General features: G+C 60.1%; 2 protein-coding genes across 2 annotated transcripts in view; one reads left to right on the top strand and one right to left on the bottom strand.

Moving 5' to 3' along the window:
* SYT7 (synaptotagmin VII) overlaps nucleotides 1-9,801 on the top strand; it is a 66,449-nt gene extending 56,648 nt beyond the window's left edge. The window contains exons 7-11 of the mRNA XM_012662695.1: nucleotides 825-1,095; nucleotides 4,339-4,508; nucleotides 4,845-4,959; nucleotides 5,464-5,663; nucleotides 9,149-9,801. Of these exons, the coding sequence (XP_012518149.1) occupies nucleotides 825-1,095; nucleotides 4,339-4,508; nucleotides 4,845-4,959; nucleotides 5,464-5,663; nucleotides 9,149-9,253 (861 nt within the window). The 3' untranslated portion in view covers nucleotides 9,254-9,801. The remainder of the gene's footprint in view (nucleotides 1-824; nucleotides 1,096-4,338; nucleotides 4,509-4,844; nucleotides 4,960-5,463; nucleotides 5,664-9,148) is intronic.
* Nucleotides 9,802-16,258: 6,457 nt separating this feature from the next.
* On the bottom strand, nucleotides 16,259-18,454 carry LRRC10B (leucine rich repeat containing 10B). Its single transcript, XM_012662733.1, has one exon. The coding sequence runs from the start codon at nucleotides 18,262-18,264 to the stop codon at nucleotides 17,386-17,388; it is 879 nt and encodes a 292-aa protein (XP_012518187.1). The 5' UTR covers nucleotides 18,265-18,454; the 3' UTR covers nucleotides 16,259-17,385.
* Between the last annotated feature and the right edge of the window lie 666 nt (nucleotides 18,455-19,120).

Here is a 19,120-nt window from a genome sequence, read left to right as displayed (position 1 = left end):
CCGTCCTTTGCTGGGTCAGCCCACGTGCCCTCCCTTCCAGCGGTCTTCAGCCCCCATGAGCAATACAGTCACCTGAAGCGCCTTTTAAACAACGCTGACGCCCACACCCCCACCAGCCCCATGCGGTCAGACTGCCTGGGGACGCAGCCTGGGGAATCTGAATTTTTCTCGTCCCTGGTGACACCACCTTACACAAATAGACATTGCTCCTGAAAACTTGCCTCTCTCATTTTATAAATCACATCATTCTCAGCACCCCAGAGAGTCACTTTCCAAAGAAATATTGCAGTAAATTCTTTTGAGATGTGAGCGACCTCCCGCATCTGTTGTGTAGCCCAGGATTGTGTAGGTGTGTCCCACAGTGGGCCCTGCAGTGCCGTGGGAGGTGGCAGTGACGGAGGGGAGCTCAGAAACCCCAGCACCCACCGGGCAGCTGGGGCCTGGGAGGCCGAGGCAGCCCGTGCTGGAGCCTGGGACGGGGGCAGACCCAGGGTTGCAAAGCGAGGCTGGGAAGTGGGGTGCCATGCACTGCTCTGGGGTTCACGACACAGGGCTGTCCCGCTCTGCCACCTCTTTACCTCCCTCCCTGGAAGACCTTGGTCAAGGCACTTGCCCGTGACCTGAGCATCCCCTGCTGGAGGTGAATGTGGGACGGGCCACCCCCACTAGCCTGCGCAGCCCCACGCTGTGACCAGAAGGAGAGGGAAGCTCTAAACAGCTGGGCTTGCCTGGGCACATGGAGGCCTCTCAACCGCACTGGGCTGCAGGAGGGGCCTGGGGGCAGCAGAGCCCCCCCAACCCTGCTGGCCTCTCCCCGCCCCCAGCTCTCCCCAGGCTCCGAGGAGGACGAGGCCCACGAGGGCTGCAGCCGAGAGAACCTGGGCCGGATCCAGTTCAGCGTCGGCTACAACTTCCAGGAGTCCACGCTCACCGTGAAGATCATGAAGGCCCAGGAGCTGCCGGCCAAGGACTTCAGCGGCACCAGCGACCCCTTTGTCAAGATCTACCTGCTGCCAGACAAGAAGCACAAGCTGGAGACCAAGGTGAAGCGGAAGAACCTGAACCCCCACTGGAACGAGACCTTCCTCTTTGAAGGTGAGGCTGGTGCCACCCTCCCACCCATGGTCACTCTTGCCGTCCAGCACCCCCCACCCAACCACACACGTGGCCACATGCACAGACACGTGCATACATACTCCTGCAGGTACACAAACATACAAGCACACACGCAAGCAGGTATGCATGTGTGCACACTCACATGCGTGCCCGTGTACAGATACACACGCATGCACGCACGCCTGTACACACCCACACAGGCATGTATCTCGGGTCCGTTAACCTGACGCATTTTGTGTCTAGCTGAGAGCAGGTCACAGCGGCCCAGTGGAGCCAGCATCATGGCCACTGCCTGGCGTTTCAGCCCAGACACAGAGCTCCTCTTAAGGAGGCCAGGGAGGGAGGGAGGCACCCATGGGATTCAGAGGTGGAGCACCCAGAGTGTAGTGTTATGAGCACAGATTGTGGCCCAGGCTGCCTGGGTTCAAATCCCAGCTCTGCCACTTACTAGCTGTGTGACGTTGGGCGAGTTCCTGAACCTCTCTCTGCCTTAGTTTCCTCATCTATAAAATAGAGATAATAATAAAGCGAGGATTAAACAAATTAATAAGTTGTAAAAGCATTTAGAGCAGTACCTGACACCTGGAAAATGCTTGATACCAGGTTGTTAAAAAACACACTCCATCTGTTGCTGACCCTCCCCTGCACGGGATGGGAACAAGGGCTCTGAAACCTGTCTGCAGGTGGCAGAGACAAATGTCCTTTCTCTCTCCTGCAAGCCCTCTCTGAAGGCCCCACCTTTACCTCTTATCTCTGAGGATTCAAGGTAACCAGGAAGCTGCGTGTGTGATTAGGGAGCAATTTCTACCCCAGGGCCTTTGGGTGCTAGGACCCCGCTTAGAGAAGCCATAAGCCTTTCCTGAAAGCCTGGTTCAGCCAGTGAGAGTCAAGCCCTAATCCAACTGCCTGGAGCCCTGCTTTCCAGAACCTTCAGTGTGCACCCCCAGGGACCTTTCCCCATCTTCTGTCCCAGCCACTGGACACCCCACCTCTTCTGCAAGGTGACAGCCTGCTCACCCACTAATAAGTCACTGAGGATGAGCAGTGGATGCCCATGTGTTGCTAGACTCCAGCCCCCCAGGTCAGTGTGGGGGCCAGTTTAGAGACAACACAACCAGCAAGCGACTTGGCTGTCTCGAGGTGTGTGTAGCCAGCGACAGGGCGAGGTTTATGGGCAGAGCCCCAATCCACCAATCCCTTCCGCAGTCATGCACCCAGCGTCACCTGTGAGCTGGACACTCTCCTGGGTAGTGGGAATGCAGAAAAGAATGAGTCACTGTTATGGCCCTCAAGGCGTCCCTGGTGCAGTGGAGGACGTGCAGATAATTATGCCATGCACAGCATGACAGGAGCTGTGGGAGCCTAGTGTGGGCTCACCTTGGTGGTGCTGAAGAAAATTTCCCAGAAGAGGGGCCATTCAAGATGGGTTCTGGTGGATGAATAGGAGTTTGCCAGATTGGAGCCTACCTCCTCTGGTTTTAAAGAGCGCTGACTCGGGTGCTGGGACCTCTTGGAGCCCCCAACATTCCCAGAACACTTGTCCTCATGCATTTAACCTGAATAGAAGCCAGGGGTCACCTGAGCAAGATCCCTGGGGAACTCTGAGATGAATAACGCACAGCTTCCCTTAATGTAAGGAAAGGGACCGTGAATGGATCTGAAGGACCTGCTGTTTAGCTCTCTGCTCCTGCACGGGCTTCTCTGTGCTTCCGGCGTCTCTGGGTGAAGGAGGTAGAACGTACTGGAGCTCTTCCTTTCCTTCCTCTGCACCACCAGTCGGCAGAGGTGTTAGATGTCCTCTCCTCCCTGCTCACCGCAGGTTCAGGATCTCCTGGCCTGTGCCCCTGCACCTCCCAGGCCAGCCCCTCCTCGTGGCTCCAGACCCTGCCCTGGCTCCCTCCCCCAGCTCGCAGCCCCCTCATCCTCCCCTTGGCTCCCGCTTCACCTGGGCACGTTCCTGCGGCTCCACCAGGCAGCTCACTGGCATTTATTCACCCGTTCAATTATTTATTCACTTAACGAATGTTTATCAAGTGCCTACTACGTGCCAAAAACGGTGTTAGACGCTGGGATCCAGAGGCTGATACAGAGATGCCTTCCTGGAACTCCTGGCCTACTGGGAGAGCCAGGCAATGACCAGGGAAACAGACGGAGAAATCACTGTTGCGGCTCGCGACACGCGTTGCGAGAGGAAAGCACTAGAGCGTGTAGCAGGGGACCCGACACTGCCCCTGGGACGTCAGGAAAGAGCTGAGACCTGAAGGATGAGGATGCTGGGAGGGGGTGTGGTGGAGGCTAGCGTGTGCCAGGCCCGGAGGCTGTCGCAGGGCCGGTGCGCAGGCCAAGGGGGCTGGAGTCAGCCGCTGAGCGAAGAGTGGTCACGAGACAGGCAGGGAGAGGACAGCCGGGCCAGACTGTGGGAGGACTGGAAGCCAAGGTGGGGCTGCCGGCTTTTGTTCTGAGTGCGCTGGGAACCACTGAGTGGCTTTAAGCAGGAGAGTATCATGATGTGATTTCTATTTTTAAAAGGTCACTCTGGCTGCTGCGTTGAGAATGGGCCGTAGGACAGAGCGTGGAAGCGGGGAGGGCATTCGGAGGCGCTTGCGGCTGTCTAGGCAAGAGGTGCCAGTGGCTTGGACGAGGGAGGTGGCCGTGAGAAGGGGACAGCTGCGGGAGGAAGAACGGAAGGACAGACTGATGCATTGGAAGGAGGGAGGGGGGAGGGGGGCACAGGACACCTGTCCTCTCCTGAGTCGATGCCTTTGCCATTTCCCTCTGCCCCGAGTGTCCTGGGGCTCGCGTCCTGGCAGCTGTGGCCGCCCTAGGTGGAGCTACTTGCCCAGGCTTGCCTCAGTATAGTAGGTAGTGGCTGCCCGGGGAGCGAGGGGGCCGCTACCCAGCCACCGAGAAGGACACAGGTGAATGAGTGAGTGGGTGATCCCAGTTCTGCTCTTTATTAGCCGTTGGACTTTGGGCAAACCACCTGGGCCTCAGTTTCCTCATCTGTAAAACGGACAAGACACCATCCGCCTTGGCGAATTGTTGAGGGAGTCCCATGAAACAACAACAGCTCGTTAGCTCCCCAGTAAAGCCTAATTGCAGCCAGGTGTTGCCTGCTGGCCTAGGTGGGGCAGCAGGGGGAGGGCAGAGGGCCTGCCTTCCTTCCCGGGCCCTGCGTGGTCCCCTTGTTCCCTCTTCACTGGCACTCGCCCATCCCCCCAGGTTTTCCCTATGAGAAGGTGGTGCAGAGGGTCCTCTACCTCCAAGTCCTGGACTATGACCGCTTTAGCCGCAACGACCCCATCGGGGAGGTGTCCATCCCCCTCAACAAGGTGGACCTGACCCAGATGCAGACCTTCTGGAAGGATCTGAAGCCATGCAGCGATGGGAGTGTAAGGACCCCACTGGGGGGCCTTGGCGGGAGGGGGCTCAGGCTGTGGGGAGGTGCGGATGGGCGGGCCCCAGGGGAGCAGAGCTCCCACCAGCAGCCTGAGCGCCGGCACGTGGCGCTCGGGGCCTCCCCTGGTCTGTGAGAAAGAACCCAGTGGTCCGTTCCGGGAACCAGGGCCCCGCGAGGGGTACGGTGTGATGAGGGGAGACAGTGTGACAGAGGTGACAGACAGAGGGGATGGGTAAGCTCCCGGGTCAGGGCAGAGGGGTCTGGTGGCAGCTGGGACAACCGGAGTGCTCTCCAGCCATTCCCCACACCCATCCTGTTGTCCCCCCAGGGGAGCCGAGGGGAGCTGCTCTTGTCTCTCTGCTACAACCCCTCCGCCAACTCCATCATCGTGAACATCATCAAAGCCCGGAACCTCAAAGCCATGGACATCGGGGGCACATCAGGTGCTGGGGCTCCTCACGGCAGAGGACAGGCGGGCTGGGGAGGTCCTGGGACACTCGGTTTACACTGGATGTGGACAGCAGGGCCTGTGCTGTGACTCTCACCTCGAACCCCTACCTCTGGTCCCAGCTTCTCCACCCTAGAGACCTTGGTGGCCCCTTTGGAGCACCCTCAGGGCTGGCCTCCTGTGGACTGTCTTTCCCAGAATCAGGAAGAGGGGAACATTGCGGCGGGAAGACCTGGGTTCTAGCCCCAGCTCCGATGCTACTTGTCTGTGACTTCAGGCAAGACCTGGCCTCTCTGGGGCTTGGTTTCCTCATTCGTGTTAACAAGAAGTCACTAGGCAATGGCTGAGGTCTGCCCGCTGACGCCCTCAGATCTCTCTTGTGCTTGCTGGGCCTTTTCTCGCCCTCTGGGAAAAGCGTACAGCCCCTCCTGCCTTGGGCTTCCACACCTGGAGGCCCCCCGCCCGCTATCCCTCTAACCGTTCCCCTACCGCCCCCCAGACCCCTACGTGAAGGTGTGGCTAATGTACAAGGACAAGCGGGTGGAGAAAAAGAAGACGGTGACGATGAAGAGGAACCTGAACCCCATCTTCAACGAGTCCTTTGCCTTTGATATCCCCACGGAAAAGCTGAGGGAGACGACCATCATCATCACCGTTATGGACAAGGACAGGCTCAGCCGCAACGACGTCATCGGCAAGGTAGGGGCGAGGCGGGCGGTGTGGCCCATACAGCTGGTGCCCAGCGGCGGTCTGTTCCTTAAAAGAAGCAGCAGGGGAAGCGGGTGGGCACCAGGAGAGGTCAGGGTCAGTCCCTTCCCTTCTTGGGCCTCTATTTCTTCATCTAAAAATGAGGGGATTGGATGAGACCCTCCCGAAACTTCCTCCCTAAATGTCCTCCTGTGGGTTGGTCAGCTCAGGACAGACTTCTGGAAGAGCAGGGAAAGAAGGAAGTGGGAGAGAGAAATGCCCTGATCTCAAAGGAAGGTTTTCTGGGTAGGACTCTTAGACGGGGCAATGACCTTCACACGGTGTTGCCCGGGGTCCCACGTGCACAGGGCAAGCTAGGCGAGGCAGTATTGAGAGCAGCAGCCAGACTCCAAAGAAACTGACTTCAGTTCCCACCTCGTCTGCCGATAAACAACTGTATAACCTTGGGCGAGTCGCTCGGCCTCTCCAAGCTTCAGTGTTCTCATCTGTAAAATGGAGCCACTAATAGTGACCCTACGGAATTTCACAGGGTGGTATAAGAACTGCCCGAAATATGTAGACGGTCTTGTAGAAAGTAACCTCTTCTTAACACACATGAACCAAATTTATACGGTGACTTTTTCCAGGATGTGATTCTGTGACATAAACCCTTCCATTTTTCTACTTTGAAATGTCTGTTCCTGTGTTTATTTGCAGTTTAGCGTTGAGAGCGTGGGCTCGGGAGTCACACTGCCTTGGTCCAGGTCCCAGCCCCACCTCTTAACAGCTGTAGCCTCTCTTGAGCTTCATTTCCTCCTCTCAAAACGAGAGTAGGACAGTCCTAACCTCACAGTGTGTTGCATGAGTTAAATAACGCAGGTGAGACGTTCAGCATGATACTTGGAACATATATGTTAGCTAGTATTATACTAAGAGTTATTTTTGAAAGGTTCCTACTAAGGGCGTGTGTGTTCATTCAGTCCTGGCCATTTGCCCAGGAGCAGGGCGTGGAACTCGTGAGCAGGCGGGCGGGGGGAAGGGTAGGTGCCAGGAGTGAGTGAGGGGAGATGATAGTTCACCGAGGGAATTGCCGTAGGCGGGGGGGACCTGGGCCCCCGCAAGGAAGGGAGCTGAGGTGAGGCATCCCTCAGACAGATGGAAATAAGGAGGTCAGCTGTTGGGGCCAGGGGGCAGCCTGGCCTCAGAGAGGAGAGCTGCTCCTGCCTGCCACCAGGTACAGCACAGGGAGCATGACTGGCCAACCTGTGGTCACAGGTGGGACAGCTCCCGGCACAGTGCCACCCATACATGCTCCAGAGAGAGCATGTGCTCCGCACAGGGCTGGGGTCTGCTCGGCCCCCGATGACCAGCTCAGTCCAAGGGCCAGGTAACCATATCTGCGTCTAGGTTCTTTTGGAATTAGCCCTTGGGAGTTGAATGTTCCGTAGATACCAATTACAGCTCCTTTTGAAACAGTGCTATCTTCCATTGGCCAAACCAAGGCAAAGGTGGATTTGTTCTTGTTTTGGCCTTGGTAGCTTGGGGAGCCCAAGGGTCTCTGCATCCTTCTGGCTCCCAGCCCCGCTCAGCCCTGGAAGCCAGGAGTCTGCCCCTGCTGCCCACCTGGCATCGCTCCAGGCTGTGAGAGTCATGCTAGGCCGAGGTCACAAATGTGGCAGACACCTAGTGGCCCAGGCTCCGTGACCCTGTGGGGGTGAATGGTCAGCCGGCTTCAGAGGGATGGAGCCCACTGGCTGAGGGAACTCACCATGGGGTGGGGGGGGCACCCGCCATGCGCCGCTGAGTGCACGGCACGCACTGTCCCAGCCGTCTGCGAGGCGGGTGTCTGCGAGGCGGGTACCACCGTCAGCCCATTGTGCAGAGAAGGCCTGAGGCTGAGTGGGGTCGCTCTACCTGCACCCGGCAGAGCTGGGGGTTTCTCCTCTCTCTTTTTTAAATTTTCTTTTTATTTTGGAATAATTTTAGGTTTGTAGAGAAGTGGCAAAGGTAGGGCAGAGAGTTCCTGTGTACCCTCGCCCAGCTGGCGCAGTTGTCGGCCTCATGTTACGGTGGCACATTTGCCGCAGCCTAAGGAACCGACCTGGGGCGTCGCTGTGAAGTAAACTCCAGGCGTTATTTGTATTTCACCAGCTTTTCTGTTAACGTCCTCTCTCAGTCCCAGGGTCTAACGCAGGGCACCACGCTGCACTGAGTTCCTTGTCCCGCTGGCCTGTGACATCCTCTGTCTCCCCTTATTCTCTGTGACCTTGACAGACGTAAGGAGCCCTGGCCAGCACCCGACAGAAGGCCCCCAATCCGTGCACCTCCTCCTTTCCCCCCAATGCCTGCGCTCTAATCACCCACCAGTCCCAAGTCTAGGTCAGCTGGGCCCACCCTGGGGGACCCTGGGGACCCACACATGCACCCCTGAGAGGCTAGGAAGCCCCTAACAGGGAGGCAGGATTGGGCTGGTAGTGCAGAGCCCAAAAAACTGGATTTGAATCCCTCTGCACCACTTGTAGACTCTATGACTATGGCTAAGTCTCATAACCCTTGTGCCTTAGTTTCCCCATCTGAAGAATGGGGATGCTAACATGATAAACCTACCTCACAGTTGTAGGATTCGATGATCTGTGTCAGCGGTCCCCAGCCTTTTTGGCACCAGGGACCAGTTTCATGGAAGACAGTTTTTCCATGGACCGGAGGGTTGGGGGTAGGGATGGTTTTAGGATGATTCAAGCACATTACATTTATTGTGCAGTCAAACCTCTCTGCTGATGATAATCTGTATTTGCAGCCGCTCCCCAGCACTAGCATCACCACCTCAGCTCCGCCTCAGATCCCAGGCATTAGATTCTCATAAGGAGCACAACCTGGATTCCTGGCACGCGCAGTCTACAGTAGGGTTCGCGCTCCCGTGAGAATCTGATGCCCCTGCTGGTCTGACAGGAGCCGGAGCTTAGGTGGTGATGCCAGCCATGGGGAACAGCTCGCTCCTCACCCGCTGCTCACCTCCTGTGCGGCCTGGTTGCTAACAGGCCACGCACAGCTACCGGTCCATGGCCTGGGGTTTGGGGACCACAGATCGATGTGTGTGAAGCCCCTGGCTCAGTGCCTGACATGCAGTAGGTGCCCAGGAGGCAGGAACAATTGTAATTGAGGTGAGTGAGACAGTGCCTAACAGGTAGGGCGGGGAGGCCATGGGGTGAACTCCTCCACCCCCACCTTCAGCCCCCGCTGCAAAATAGGTCAGCAGTCTCATTCCAAAGGGCCAGGCAGGCCCAGGCTGGAGTGGCGGGCATGCACCAGGAAAACAGGTCAGGCTGGCAGGAGAAGGGAAGAGGGAGCCTCTGCAGAGTGCAATGTTACTACAGGCGGAGGTCCTGTGGTCCCCACACTGGGGTGTCATGGTGGAGTTGGAGTGTCACCCCCTGGTGGGGGCAGGAGACAGTGCCCCAGAGACTGCACTAATGCCATGCTCTCCCCTCTCTCCCCAGATCTACCTGTCCTGGAAGAGCGGGCCAGGGGAGGTCAAACACTGGAAGGACATGATTGCCCGTCCCCGACAGCCTGTAGCCCAGTGGCACCAGCTGAAGGCCTGAGGGGGCCAAGGGAGGTCCAGGGGGCCAAGGGCCTGGGTCCCCATCATGCCCTTACCACTTTATGCACAATGCCCGGCCTGGCCCCCCTGCCGTGGGTGAGGGGAGGACCCTGAGGGCTCAGCCAGGGAGGGGTCCCAGGACTCCACTGGGCCCCATTTCTAGGAAGTACCAGCCCCACCCCCCACCAGTCCAGCTTGGGGGAGGGGATCTGGGAGCCATTTTCCTGCTTTGCCCCATTCCTTCCTGACTCGCTGATACTAAAGAAGTGGGGGAGAGCTCGAGAGCCAGATGGGCAGATGGGCACATCCCTCCAGAGGCCCGCCAGGTGGGCATGGTCCCCCGTTTTCTTTAAGGCAGTGCCTGGAGTGGAGAGAGGCCACCCGCTCCCCAGCCCTGACGCGGGCCCAGGGGAGGGGAGGCCGAGGCGTTTGGCCCCGGCCTGGCCAGGAGAGGCCCGTCCCCAGGGCAGTTTCAGGTGCCGGCTGGGCCCTGAATGCCAACGATAGTGTATAGCCTGCTCCCGGGTCCTGGAGCCGTGGCCCTGTGTATTGTGTTGTGTGTTGTGTGTGTGCGCGTGGGGGACTCTCCCTCCCTGTCCCCTGGGGCTGGCAGTGCTGAAGACTAGGCAGAGAAGTCAGGTTTCGTGAAGGCCAGGCGGAGCTGGAGGCCAGGGCGGGAGAGGAGAGGCCGGCAGGGCTGAGTGGGGCGGTGCAGGAAAGAGGGGCAGACCCCGGAGCGGGGCTGGGCTGAGAACTGGGCTGCCTCCTGCCATCCGCCTTGTCCTCCCCCTCGCCCCTGGGCGCCTCCCTCTGCTCAGATCCTCCAGTCGCTCCTTCCTTAGCAATTTCATCTCTTGAATGTCGGTCCACACCTTTTAGGCACCTACTGTGTGCACAGCATTCCACCAGGGCGCCCTTCCTTCCCAGGACCAGCCCCCCGACCTTCCCAGATCTCTCAGCCCAGCAGTGCTGGCCGTCCTCTTCCGCTTCCCAGCCTCCTGCCCTTCCTTTCCCTGCCTGTGCAGGCCGCTACCCCACGCCTCCACCGCTCCGTCCTCGTGCTGCCTGTGGCCCTTCCCTTTCGTTCCCTCTTGTCCTGCCTGGTCTCTGATGTCCCATGGCCTGACCTTCTCCAGGATTGTCTCCTCACCCTTCCCCACTCCTCAGTCCCCAGAGCAGCTCCACCTGCCCCCGCCACCCATGCACAGTGCAGGGAGTGGGGTGGCGGAGACCAGGACCCTGTGAGTTCTGAGGTTGCCCCACACAAAGAAGCTGTGGTTTCTCTGCCTCCACCACTGCTGAGACTAGAACTGGCTTCCCCTTGGAGACAGCAGATTTCAGGATGATCCCTGCTTAAGCCCTGTCATCCCCACGCGCGTCCTGATACTGATAGAAGACCCAGCTGGTGACAGAGCCTCAAATCCTGGGGGTCCGCGAGCCTGGGCCTGACATTCCCAGAACACACCACCAGGTGGCGCCTGGACACCACAGTGTCGACCACAGTTCTCCCTTTGATGGGCCTGACACCCCAAGGAAAGGGGTTTCTGGACAGGGTCCCCGCATCCAGAGCTCGGCGAAAGCAGAGCCGCCTGGGACCCTTTCTCCTTCAGTAGGCTTCCCCCTGGGCTGTCTCCTCTGGGCAGTAGGCGGGTCACCTTTTGCCGGTAACAAAATTTTCGCAGCCCCGCCCCCATCCCCTCTCCCTGGGACCTGGAGGAGTATCGTACTTAGTAGGTGAATCGTTTTGTAGAGTGAAGAATGCTAATGTAAAGCAAATAGGCATCCATGTTCCTTGTAGATCCAGATGTTTCTATATTGTAGCTTTGCTTAAAATGGGGTCTGCCCCAGCTGCACCCTCCGCACCGGCAGGATGGCAGGGCGGCGACCTCAGAGGCTGTGTGGAAGTAGCAGAGGGTGCTGTCCAAGTCTCGAGAGGCGGAGGGGAATCTGTCATTCTCCACCCCTCCCTTGGATCCACCTAGATTTCCTGTGCCCCCTCCCCCAACCCGCGGGGGGCCCCCTCCCCTGCTGGAGGGCTCCCCAAGATCCAACCGCTGCAGCGCAGTGGGCCCCGCAATGGCGGCCCCCTTTCCGAGCCCCGCCTACGGAGCGCTTGGCCAATCACCTGCAGAGAGCATCTCCTGGCAGGTTCTGTTCCCAACCGGACCGCACCCAGGCACACTGGTGGCCCTGCCTGGGGTTTCCCGGTGCGGGCGCAGCTGTAGCTCCGGGACTCTGGGGAAGGACGGCAAGTGGTGGGCGGTGGGCCAGGTGAGCTGGCCATGGGAGGCGACAGGTGGTAGGGGACAGGGTCGGTCTAGGGCATAGGAGAGCAGGGAATGGGGGAACTTGAGGGTGGAGGGAGGGCACTGGAGCCCTGCCACCGTTCCAGGACCTTGGGCAAGTCACCCACACTCCCTGGGCCTCAGTTTCCCCATCTGTAAAATGATGGTAATAATACTTCACCTACCTCATAGGGGAGGTTGTGAGGCCACCATCACCTGACCTGGGGGTCATGGCAGGAGGACTCTGAAGGTGCTACCTGGGAGCAAATTGTTATTAGTGAAACCTGAGAGGAAGGCCCACCTGCCCTTCCCCCCCAGAGCCTCCAGAGATAGCCGAGGCCAGCCCAGGCCCATCTGTCTCTTCACTGTGTCCCAGGCGCCTTCATGAGCGTCGCCTGCCGTCTTTGTGGGTGCCCTAGACTTAGTCGTTACCTTGTTCAGGTATCCTTTCTTGTGACCATCTGCCCACGTAACTGCTGTACAAATTCCACCTGCCCCAGGACCCCACACCTGCCCACTGGCACCAAACGCCAGGGAAGGGACAAAGGAAAACAGCCACAAAAAAGCCAAGGGGGCCCCCAAGGCCCCCAGGGGTGGGGATTGGTGGCCACCGTTTGTATCGTGTTTGAGTCCTTGAGCGCAAGTGTTTTATAAAAAATTAAACAAAAACGCACTGTCACAAAAAAAAATTTTTTTGCAGCAAAGAGAAATGAAGAAAAACCGAAGAAAACAAAAAAAGGAAAAAAGAACCATAGAAAATTTTTCCACCACATGCACCCTCTAAGCCAGCAAGATTTCCTCTTTGCAAAATCATATTTTTGTGGGAATGGGCCCTGCTTTTTGTGGCAAGGCCCGTTCTGATTAATAAAGGATCGTGAAAAAGTAGGGCCTTGGCTGTTTCCTCCGTGGGTCCCAGCCCTCTGTCACCTCCCCGGCGGAAGAGGCAGTGGGTGAAGGGGATGGGGAGCCCTGGGCTGAGTCTCCCCCAAGCTTGTCACCTTTGGGATTTGACTTCCCTGGTGACCAGGCCCTTCGTGAGCTTTCAGCCCATCCTCAGATCTAGAATATGAGCCCATCACCTGTGCGGAAAGCAGGGGAGCCGCTGCTCCTCCCAGATCAGCCCGAAGCAAGGCTTATTGAGCGTCTCCTCTAGGCCTCGGGGTGCCCCTGAGCTCGCCCAGCCTGACATCCCCTCCCTCAGTTCCCAGGGGGCGCTCACCACCCTCCAAAGCAGGTCCGACAGACCAAAGCAGGGACCTTCCCCTGCCCCAGCGCTGCCTGCAGGGCCACTGCAGTTTCAGGCCCATGTCTCCTTCCTGGTCCCCGCAGGGGAGAGCAAAGACACAGACCCCTGGGTCTGTTGGCTGGACCTGTGGCTTCTCTCAACCCTCTTTTAGTTGAGTTCTTTAGGATTAGAAAAGTCTGTCCAACTCAAGAGCAAGTTCCAGCCTGAAGGCCTGAGAATCTAGGTTCCAGTCCCTTCCCTCTCTGGCCTCTGTGGCCCTGGGCAAGCTGCCTCCTTCCTCCTCCGTGTTCTCTCCGTCCACAGCAAAGCAATAACCATCCGACCCGTCCCTCCCCACACGTGGCCCGGGGCAAGCTGAGGCCTGGCAGCTCTCAGGGTACTTCAGAAGGAGGGTGCTACATCTGTTTCGGACACCGGCGCAAGGAACGAGCACATCCCCACTGTCACGCGTCCACCTGCTGGTCCTTGCCCTGCTCTGGGGTGAAGCAGGCCCGCATGCCACCTGCCCCCCAGCACCTGGGGCCAGCAGCTGCCTCCTTGGGCCGCACCCAGTCCCCCACCTGAAGCTGTGCGCCCCCTCCCTTTCTTGCAACCCGGCTTAAATGTCCCTTTAAAAGGGGGTTATTTCTTGTGGCTCTTGATCTCTGTTCCAGAGATTGGAGGGAGCCCTGGGGGTCAGGTAAGTAGCCTCAGGAGCACCTTGTCAGAGCTCCTGTTCCGGGCTGTACGTGACGGCAGCCCCGGAGAACCGAGCCTGAGAGCAGAGACAGCGCGGGCACAGGAGAAGCGGCAGTCCCTTGCCACCAGTGCTGGCCTCTTCCCTGGACTTTTGGCCTCTTTCCTCTGCTTCCACCTCTCTGGGTCTGTCTTCATCCACCTACTCTGAGATAGCCGTCCATCCCTGCCTGTACTCGGGATCACTGCCTTCTGGTATTTTCTTTCTCTTGCAAGTCCTTCCCAGATGCCACTGCTTTCTGGAAGGCCATCCCGGGCCCCATCCTGCTCTTATCTCCCTCCCCCGCAAAGACGACCAGAAGGACATGGCTCGAACGCGCTGTGTGCCCCAGCTCGTGGCTCCCTGACCATCTGTTTCCCGTGAATTCGCCCCGCTCCCCGTGTCTGTGTCCTGTGTGTGTGTCGTGTCTCGTTAGATTGTGAGCCCCTGGGCAGGGATGCCTGTCTGAATACACGCTGTGTGTAGCAGGCCTCGGTGTGCTAATAAATGTTCGTCTTCAGAACAAGAGCGGCGGGTGTCTTGAGGAAGCTTTGGGACAGATGGCTGCATACGCCTGTGCGCGGTGGCACTGGAAGCAGGGAGGGGCTTGCCGCATGCTGTTCTCCCCCCTCCCAGGCCCTGAGGGTGCGGGGGTGGGGGGAGGGTGGGGCATGGTGAAGCAAAGCTGGGAAAGGGTCCTCCCTCCCGCCAGAGACCCTGCTGCCTGCTAGCCAAGGTCTGCCCGCCTAGAGGCTCAGAGGCTCCCGGGAGAGCAAGATGAGGCTGCAATACTCATCCATTCCACTCGGGTTAGAGCAGCTCCTCCCGGGACAGCACTGAGCGCTGGGCTAAGAGCCCCCCCACCGTTTATGGGCAAGTCACTCACGCTTCTGGCCTGTTTTCTGCCCTGCTGCCTCCTCTGCTCCCTCCTCATCACGGTTCCCACAGCCTGCCTTCCTCCTCTGGCCGCCAGCTCCCTTGGCCTCTGCCCCCGAATCCTGGCACAAACAGGACTCTTTCCGGCCTTCCCTGCCCTGCTCCCCCACACCCCACCCACCTCTGACTGCCCCAGCACAGCACTGGGGCCCCTTGCCCTTGCTCCCCAGAGGCCAAGTGAAGCCCTGGGAAGTTGGGGGTGGGGGAGTGCCAGGACCCCCAATACAGTGCTCTCTCCATCACCGAGGGGAGCCGTGATGCCCAGCTGTCCCTGGCAATAGCCCCCTCCTTACCCTTGTCCCCCCATTTCCACACAGAGACAGAGAACCTCAATAGTGCTCTAAAGCCAGGCAGCAGCACCACTTTAACCAAATTCTCTAACTTTCCAGAAGGGACGACGACTGCTCCTGACGGTGGGCAGTGAGCAGGCAGCAGAGCCGGGGACCAACTCTGACAATCTGCTCTCCCTTTCCCCGGGGAGAAACTCAGACTTGGCAGCCCCTGCTGGGTTGGCAGTGACCCTGGCTAAGGGTGCTGTGTTTGACAAAGCAAAAGGGCGCCCTGTCTCAGTCCTCAGTGAATGCGGCAGGGGAGGAGGGACCGGGAAACAGACCAGAGAGGGGAAGGAAGTCTGAGCTGTCTGACGCCAGCAGTCACTCCAGGGTGACTGTGGCTCCCTCTGCAGCCCCCTTCCCCTGTCTAAGATTTGTGTGAAAGGAAGGTAGAGAAATACTGTGGATGGAGCTTTGAGCTGCAGCATCGCATCCAAATAAACCCAACTCCTTTGTGTACAGATAGAGAAACTGAGGCCCAGGGGAGCACTGACAAGGTCACTCTGCCAATAACAAGACTTGGACTGGAACCCATGCCTTTTCTTCCCAGGCCTGGGGGCCACCCCCTGCGCTGTAATACGAGTTACAGGCCAAGAGGCCAGTCCCTGGTCGGCTGCAGCTCCTGCGCCACCTGAGTGATCATCTGATCTCTCAAATTCCTCCCTGCAAGTTCCCAGGCCCCAGGAAGGGCCACTGACCCTGATGGAACATCAACACGGGGGAACCCTGGAGGGGACAAGGTCTGGAGCCCCAGACCCCTCTTCCTCCAGTCCTTCCTGCCCACCACCTCTTTCTGTCCGTTCAAGGCCTTCCCTCTTGCTTGCAAAGTGGCTGCTCCAGGTCCTGCCCAGCCTCCTCCTCAGCCGGGCCCAGCCGTGTGCCAGCAGGGCTGCTGGGCAGGGCCTGACCTATTGGCCCCATATGACATCAGCCCCTGTTGCCATGGTGATGGAGGCCTGCCAGGATTTTCTCATGGGAGATGGGCCACCAGCTTGAGGTTTTACAATTTTCTTCCTTTCTTTAAACCTTTATTTATTTATTTTTTCTCCTGAACGAGGAGAGAAAGTAATGCCAAAACTAAGCAAAAAGAGACTAAGAAGGAGAGAGAGAGAAAGACGAAAATAGAGTGAGACGGACAAAGGGAAGCAAGTGTAGGGGCGCAGAGGGGTGGAGGATCGGCGGTGGCAGCAGAAGGTCAGCCCATATGAAGAGCCCGAGAGCCAGGAACCTGAGAACTAAGCCGGGGAAGAGGGACAGCCGGCCCAAGGGAGGGCGCGCTGGATGGGAGGGCAGCCTGGGGTGGCCAAAGCCACTCCTGTCTGATGAGTGCTCCTTCCCCAGACAGACAGCACACAACGGTCGGCCAGGTCAGCCTGACACAGAGCTGGGGCACGTGGGCGGGGGCAGTGCCAGAGAGAGCCCAGGGTCCCCACAGCAGTGGGACTCAATGCTCCCAGGGCTTATAAATAAACAGGCACGTGGGAAACGCACATTCTTTCTCCAAGAAATATAATTTATGTTTACAGCCAGTATTTTTTTTTCCTAAAGAAAACACTACCATGTGGGGCCCCTGCCCCTACAGTGTCCCTGAGTGTCCTCGGCCCTGTCCCCCTCCTCCTGTTATTGCTTGGATAGGAAAGATCTGGCCCTGGGAATTCCAGAGCAAGGCCCCTCTCCTCACCCCCTCAGGGCTGTCCCTGGTGACAGAGTGGGGGCACACAGTGCCCGTCCTGTGCCGTGCGCTGTGCCAGCCACCCTGGCTGTGCCCATTTAAGGGAATGGAGAGTGCAGGCAGCGGGAGAGGCGCTGAGCAGCCTCGCAGCGCGGGGAGCCCCTCTCTCCGGTGCAGGAGGCCCTGGAGGCACAGTGGCTTCTTTTCAAACTTGACAGCTGGAAGGCTCAGGCTGTGGGGAAGGGAGGGAGGGCTCTCGTTCCCCAGCAAGATTCCAGGCCCATGCTGGGCGAAGAGAACAAAATATTAGGTGGGGGAGGAGCCCCTGCCTTCTGTGCCCCACACAGATCTCGGGGGCCTGGGGAGGTACGTACTATGAGCCCTGGCGAGCGGTGAGGGCAGCTGCGGTGTCAGGGCCTCAATCTCAGTTTCCCACTTCTGTCCTGGGCACCCGCCCCACGGCAAGCCCCTGCCCCTGGGCCAGGCCCCCCTCCCAAGGGCAGTTCAGCCTCACACAGGCACACGGTCCACCCCAGAGGTAGTGGCTCCTGCACCAGAAAGGATGGGCCTAGGTCTAGGAGATCCAAACCCTAGAAGAAGGGAGGGTGGTGGGTGCCCTGTGCATCCAAACCCAGCCAGAGGTGATGATTCCATGGACATCCGTGGCCCTGATTCCAGGAGGAAGCCGGCACCTCTGTCGTGTTATCAGTGGCTCTATGGGGACTGGACCCAGCCCAGACTTCTTGGTCTGACAACTGCTCCCAGTTCAGCCAGGGCGGGTCTTCTCACTACCCAGGAGTATCTGAAGATGGCCCCCAGGCAGCTGGCCCAAAGCGGCCCCTCCATTGCTCCAAGTGGGGCCTACTGCTCCCACAGGCCTGGGCAGCCAAAGCTTCCCAGGGCCCCTCCTCCCAGAGTGGCCGAAGCCCATGACCCAGAGCACAGGCTCAGGTGCCCAGTCCTGGAGCGGCTTCCAGGGCGCGGAGGCTGCCCCTGGGGGGTCGCAGAGCCCGGGAGCCAGCGCCCCCTATAAGCAGGTTTTCTTCCTCCTCATCCTCAAAGGCCCGTGCCCGGCGCCGGGGCGGTGGCCGGGGCGTGGGCTCGTCGCGTTCGGCCATGCGCTCGACGGCGCCCTCGCCCACTAGGAAGACGGTGTCGGCGACGCGCGGGGGCCCGGTGACCGGGTTGTGGTCGTAGGAGAAGACGCGCAGCGCGCGCAGCGGGTGCAGATCGGGGAAGCCGCCCAGGCGGTTGCGGTCGAGGTCGAGGATGTGCAGGCGGCCCATGCGCAGCAGCGCGGGCGGGAACTCCTCGAAGCGGTTGCCGTAGAGCCAGAGGCCGCGCAAGCCCGTCATGCGCGGCAGCTCGGCGGGCAGTGCGCGCAGCCGGTTGTCGCCCATCTGCAGCGACTGCAGCGCCACCAGGCGCAGCAGCGGCCGCGGGAAGCGCCGCAGGAAGTTGCCCTCGATCCAGAGGCAGCGCAGGCTCTGCAGCTGCGCGAAGTCGGCGGGCAGCGCCAGCAGCCGGTTGCTGCCCAAGTAGAGGCGCGTGAGGCGCGGCAGGCGACACAGGCCGTCGGGCAGGCGCTCGAGCTTGTTGAAGTCGAGCGCCAGGATGCGCAGCTCGCGCAGCTCCTCGATCTCCTCGGGCAGCTCGCGCAGCCCGGTGCCGCTCACGTACAGCTTCTGCAGGCGGCTCAGCGCGCACACGGCGCTGGGCAGGCGCCGCAGCCGCCGCCCGCTCAGCTCCAGCTGCTGCTCGCCGTTGCGCAGCTGCTCCTCCGCGTCCGACGGCAGCTCATCCGGCGTGGACTCGGCGATGCCCATGGTCACGGGCCCCGGCCGGGGCCGCCACCGCCGCCACCGCCCGGCATCGCCCCGCCGCTGCTGCCCCCGGCCGCCCCGACGGGGCCAAAGAGTCGCCGGCCCCGGGGCCCCCCGCCCCGGCCTGGCCCTGCGCCGGGAGGGGGGCCGTGCCGGGCCGGGAGGAGGCGCCCGCTCGGGGCCCCGCCGCCGCGCGCCGAGCTCCGCCGCCCGCCCTCGGGCCTCCCCCGCTGCCTCCGCCGGAGGCCGACTGGCTCGGGTTGGCGCTGACACGCAGCTTAGCGACCCGTCGCCCTGGCAACCTCGACGCGCGTGTGGCTGCCAATGAGGCGGAGGGAGGGCGGGGCGGGGCGGGGCCAAGGCGCCTCCAGAGCGGGGTCCCGACGCCCGAGCCCGCCCTGCCCGCCCATCCCGCCCGCCCCGCGGCCTGGCGCTGTGCTGGCTCTGAGACCCGACGTCCGACGCTGTCTACACCTCCAACCACGGCGAGCCCTTGGGCTTGTGGTCGTGTGCGCCCCAGAGCCGCGGGTCCAAGAGGAAGAAACCGACGACCGAGGAAACTCTGGCGCGAGCCCAAGGACTCCGGACGAGTGACTCTCAAGGAGGGCTGCGGGGCGCGGTCACTGCCTGCCATTCACGTCCAGCGGCGTGCGCTCAGTCTCTGCTGGAGTCACTTGCATGCAGTAACTCCAAACAGTGTTGCTTTCTGGCACTTTTCACACTGCGGGTTTGCGGGGATCCATGGCTCCCTCCGCCCCACGCCCATCCCTTGCCCACAGCCCCCTCTTTAGTGCACTGTCTCGTGCCAGTTCCCTCCACCGATGCGCAAGGTCTGGGCGTGGCTGCGGTGGACAGAGGA

This window comes from Propithecus coquereli, unplaced genomic scaffold (assembly GCF_000956105.1).
Source record: "Propithecus coquereli isolate 6110/MARCELLA unplaced genomic scaffold, Pcoq_1.0 Scaffold775, whole genome shotgun sequence".
In the NCBI taxonomy this organism is placed as follows: domain Eukaryota; kingdom Metazoa; phylum Chordata; class Mammalia; order Primates; family Indriidae; genus Propithecus; species Propithecus coquereli.
The sequence above is the reverse complement of the archived record's forward strand: the minus strand, read 5'-3'. Positions and strand labels throughout refer to the sequence as shown.